General features: G+C 38.2%; 1 protein-coding gene across 1 annotated transcript; it reads right to left on the bottom strand.

Moving 5' to 3' along the window:
- Positions 1–2,551: 2,551 nt before the first annotated feature.
- LOC103376310 (receptor-transporting protein 4) lies at positions 2,552–5,509 on the bottom strand. The gene is made up of 3 exons (XM_008306689.1): positions 5,431–5,509; positions 4,130–4,298; positions 2,552–3,807 (listed from the first exon to the last, which is right to left on the bottom strand). The coding sequence occupies exons 1-3, from the start codon at positions 5,438–5,440 to the stop codon at positions 3,468–3,470; spliced, it is 519 nt and encodes a 172-aa protein (XP_008304911.1). The 5' UTR covers positions 5,441–5,509; the 3' UTR covers positions 2,552–3,467.

Here is a 5,509-nt window from a genome sequence, read left to right as displayed (position 1 = left end):
CGCTTTTCCGAGTGTTGTTGTTGCTGCCAGAGAGAAGGGGCCGACTGCGCATGCTCGGAACCAACTGTCACACGAAGAGCTCTCTCCTGATTGGTCGGCCGCGTGGCCTTTAGTGTTCCAACATCCAGTGAGTTCATTCAATCCAGGTTTCTAATTTCATCTCACTTTACCTCCAGCTGGTCTCGTTTTGGTCCATTTGTTTGTTTCTTTACATTTAAAATGTTCCACTTCATTGTTTTAGATTAGATTGGAACTCTACTGCCAAGACAACAAAATGCAGTTTTGGTATCTAGCCAGCAGTGTAAAAGAAGCAGCAAAGTGCATCCTCAAATGTATTCATACCCTCCCATTAAGGAAGGAAAGAAACAGCTGTCACTGAAATAAGTTGAAATTTACAATAATAACAATAAGAATAATAATTAATAAATGAAAAATGAAAATCATGACATTGCTTTTGAACTGTGATTCAAGAGAAATTTTTTTTTTTACTAAAAAAAAAAAAAAAAACAGAACAAAACAAGAAAACAAGCATGATGGGACTCATAAACTAATATTTTGTTGAACAACCCTTTGAGCCAGTCACTGCAATCAAGTGTTTTCTGTAACTCTCAATCAGATTTCTGCACCTGTTGACAGGTGTTTGGATTTCACTGCTCATCAGCAAAGTGCTCTAATTTGTCCAGGATAGTTTTTTTTTAATTACTCTTTTCAACCACAATTCAAAAGCAATGTCTTACTTCACCAAATAATATTTTAGCAAATTTTTATTTATTTTTACTTTTTTCAGTTTCTAGCTATTTGAGTGACTATTGTGAATTTTGCCTTTTCTTTAATGGAAGGGTATGAATAAATTTGACTGTACAGTGTTACAGAATGAACAGAGTGGTAGGAAAACACTGTGTATCTAAATATAATACTAATTTGTGTTACTGCATTACAGCCTGGTCACAAGTAGACGTGATTACTCTCAAACCTGTGTGTTCACTCTATAAACAAATCCTTAAAGTATTGCATTAAAAAAAAAATCCAAGAGATTACCATCACTCCACTAAAAATAACACAGTTTCCTCAGTTTAGACAAGTTCCTCTTCTACTATGATGCAACCAGATGTTTAAAATGATTCCAAATCGTGCACATTTATCTTAGAGGATGCCTGCTGCACCCAGGCAGCAGACAGTGTAGGTAGGACTAGAGCAGGGGTCTCCAAACCTGGTCCTCGAGGGCCACAGTCCTGCATGTTTTAGATGTTTCCCTCTTCCAAAACACCTGATTCAAATGATCAGGATCATTATCAGGCTTCTGCAGAGCTTGATGATGAGCTGATCATCTGAATCAGCTGTGTTGGAAGAGGGAAACATCTAAAACATGCAGGATTGTGGCCCTCGAGGACTAGGATTGGACACCCCTGGTGGAGCATCTACTGCAGGTGATTGGGTGCCACGGTTCAGCAAGACATCTGCTTTCTCAGCTAAAGCAGTGAAGAAGTGGAATTCCATCCACACAAACAATAGAGAGATTCAGGAAGCTTTGTTTTCTTTAACACCAGCTGTGACAAAACTTTCATCATCAATTATTACATTTTATTTATTGCTTTTACTGACTTTATTTTTTTAATCTCACACTGACGCACTGTATTGTTTTATGTGGTGTATTTATTGCTCTGTGGTTGTTCTATTTTTCTGTACTTGCCCAGGGACAACACATGCAAATTAGCTGCCTGCTAACTCTGGGGCGGTTACTTTTAATTGTGTGCTGCTTCTTAAAAATAAACAAATTAACTAAGCATGAACTGTATAAACAGTGTAAACACGACGGACAATATGAGAAATATGAAATACATATATACAGATTGAACAGCATAAACAGTATAAATAGCAGATATAAGATGGGAAATTTGCCTTTTGTGCACTTTTCAGATGCAATAACGTAAACGTAGTGCTATTACTCTATAAATTTCTGCACAATTCAGTATATCATGCAACATCTATGCATGTAAAGGGTGTACATAGTCTGTAATATATCTTTTATCTTTATTGTACTTTTATATTCTTTGTTATGCTTCTCCTCCTCTTGCTTTGTTTGTATCCAGCTGCTGTAATGTGTGAATTTCCCTCGTGTGTTATCAATAAAGTTTATCTTGTCTTATCATACCTTAAATATTTATTGTTCCAGGTTTCTTATTTAAATTCTTGCATCTTTTCCATTCAATATCCTTTACTGGCATGGATATCAGGTTAACAATATTGCCAAAGCATCTTTTATTTTCTTACTCTGCTACATCATAACTGAGGTCTCCATACTACAGAGTATTCTGAGTTTAAATCAAGGCTGAATGGATGAATGACAGTTGAAAAAACAATTATATAAACTGACTGAAACTGAACAAAAATCTGTCAAACAATGAGTCAGTAAAAATGACCATTCCTACTAAAAAAAAAGACTTATATTGCAATCACAACATCTATTGAAATCACTCAGGATTCTTTTTTCGTGCATATTATTCTGCCCTAATATGAACTTAATGTGGGAAATGAATAACAAGACAAAATGTAAAATGTATGCATTTATTTGTTTATTAAAAGTTCTTCATAAGCAGTAGACTGCCATCAACAACAACGGTAAATAGCTGGTAAAAACATATACAGAATACAGGCAACAGTTGTGTTCAACAGTTTAGGCAGCTGTGCACAAATCATATTTTGTTGATTGCTTATTTTAAGAAAGGAAAGATCTGAACACAACAAAGGCAGCAAAGAGACTATAAAAATAGGCTTTACTTCAACGTTAATGCACTGCTATCTTCTATTTATTGCACTTAAAAAAGAAAAAGACAAACTAAACTGAAATTGTAACATGCTCAAATATTTGGGCATGTCTTGTTCTAAGTACCTTGTTGATTTATTGCTTTATACAAAGTGCAGTAAAACGACATCAAATCAATATTTGCCTCGATCAAGCCTGATGCCGAGCTAGGAAACCACTGTTATATCACTGGACTGTTAGTACAGATGATAAAACCAGCATTTCAGTGTTGTCTGTGGTCAAGGCAGAGATCATTTTAATCAATATCTCCCATATTTCAGTCTTCACATGCAAATTTCTATTATTTTTATCTAGCGATTAAATAAAAGTTGCGGGAAGAATCAACTGTAGGAGCAGCAATAAAGCGGTATAACTTGGTCAGACTTATTTGCAGTCACAAAATATATATACAAAAAAAGATATTGTACAAAAGGTTTAGAACCTTATTAAAGGCTCCAAAAGGGAATTACATTTAGAACACATGATTGAGCAACATAACAACATAAATAGCAAACTTTACAATGCTGAGGAAAATGTCATGTGCAAACTAGGAAAAGAAGATCGCAGTCAATTGAGCAGCACACAACCTATCAGTCTGTCAATCTTTGCATCTCACTCTGACACAAACACAAACGCACACACACAAAAACACACACACGCATTTCTAATCCTCGTCCTCACAGCAAATGCCCATCTGGCAGCCCTCACACAGGCTCTTCTCATGGGGTTTGGTGAACTTTTTGCGAGAGCCTGCTGAGCCCCCGTCGCTGTCGTCCTCCTCGTTGTAGCAGTTCTTCCGGATTTTGGAAAACAGCCTGAGCAAAGCCCGTTCCACCGCGTCCTCGGAAAAACCAGGCAGCTCAAACTCATCGTTATGGCAGCGTCGACAGGCCTGCCCAAAGGGTCTCATGAGCACCGTCCCCCGGTTGCTCCTCAGCCGGTAACGGAACAGCACCACTATACGTGCTGAAGGCCAGATGTTTTGGCAGGATGGACATTGGAATCTGTGGGGACATGAGATGTTAGATAATGAGAGTCAGAGGAACTTTTTTTTTTTTTTGCCATTTCAATTCAAAGGGGTCAGTCTATCCATAACTTATCATATCCATAAAGCCATAACACTGGATAACTTGTGCCATTATCCTTCCTGACAAGGCCAGTCACGCAGCTTTATCACTGTACTTGTTCCCTGTCATACAATTATTTCATCACATGGTCTCCACAGTCATGCCAAGAGGAAGTAAGTGGAGTCTGAGAACGCATATCAACACAATCTCAACTTTTTGTCCTCTTTACAAATGCTTGAGAATATACAAGGATACATACTTTCCAAAGGCGCAGTGGCTGAAGACCTTCCAGCCTCTCTTCCTCTCATCCACGGTGACCTCGTCTGTCAGGCCGTAGTTGAAGTTGAGGGTCCATGAGTCTCCATAGTCCAGCTCGTCATCGTTCAGCAGTTCATCAAAGGTTTCCATCCACAAGGAAGGAACCCAGTCTGTAGGAGTGGAAAAAAAAGTAAGTCAAGGTGCGGCCTGAGACGACAAAAACTCCAGACATTGCAGGAGGCCCAGTTGGATTCTAGGGTTGTGGGGTCGTCACATTTTGGATAGAAAAGTCATAGAGAGAGACAGAGACTTTTTGAATGGACAGAAACTAGTAGAGGGCATTGGAGGAGAAAAAGGAGTGAAATAAACCCTGAGCAGTAAGGTAGAGTTCACCTCCACAACTCCAGTATCATTACATTAAAACAATATTTTGTGCCTAATGGCAGATTTATCTGATTAAAAATGTTTGGACAGCTGGGAGGGAGCCCAAGATTGACTCAGAAAAGCTTCATCAGAAACAACCACACCTATTAAACCTGAAATTTCTGACAGTCATATCCAGTGTCAATGAAGCAGTACCTTGTGTGCGCACTTACGCACAGAAGTTACCGCTTCTGTGCGTAATTGCGCACGTCACTCTCAACTTAAAGACGAATTTAGGCCATATTTCTGCTGCTATTTGATGCCGTATTCACGTTGAAGTCAAAGGAAAGAATCTGACGCATAACCAGTTGTGAGCAACAAACGCGACAGTTGGTTTGTGTGGTTACAGAGCTCTCTGTTTGTCTACCGCTGCTGCAGACATTTTTATCTTGCAATTTTCACGATGTGATAAACTGAGCAGAGATGCAAAGAAAAGCCTGAAACGAAACCTACGTCGCTGTTTGTAGTGCGCAACAACATATGCGCAACGTCCAGTTACACTTGGTTACATTAAGGGTTAAATTAGAAGTTTGATAGACCAGAAACACGCAGAATCAGTAGCAGCTCAGAAATCTATAAAGACAGATCCAAAACTTCCTATGAAAAAAAAAAAAAAAAATCAAAACCTTAACAAACACAAACAAGTACAAGGAAGATTTCAGTTTATTTTATGTAAATTAGGCGCCACACCATTCTCTATCAATTAGGACATCTAAATTAACAAAATATGCAAATGCAAGAAAAGCTGCAAGTGCAACTATGAAGGTTGGAAATGTTTATGCTGAAACAATGACAGGTCTAAATAACAAAATAAAATTAAATAAATTAATGCAATAAACTAAAACACACAAGATTTCCATAAAAAGTGTTGAACTTTACCTGTAGACATGTTGTTTGATAATCCGGTATTTGCAGAGCTCTTGGCAGGACGCACTGATGTGATCTCCGTCTGTCTTGT

The sequence above is a fragment of the Stegastes partitus genome, unplaced genomic scaffold, assembly GCF_000690725.1.
Source record: "Stegastes partitus isolate 25-593 unplaced genomic scaffold, Stegastes_partitus-1.0.2 Scaffold46, whole genome shotgun sequence".
NCBI lineage: Eukaryota > Metazoa > Chordata > Actinopteri > Pomacentridae > Stegastes > Stegastes partitus.
Note: the sequence above shows the minus strand (reverse complement) of the source record. Positions and strands in the feature narration are given on the sequence as shown.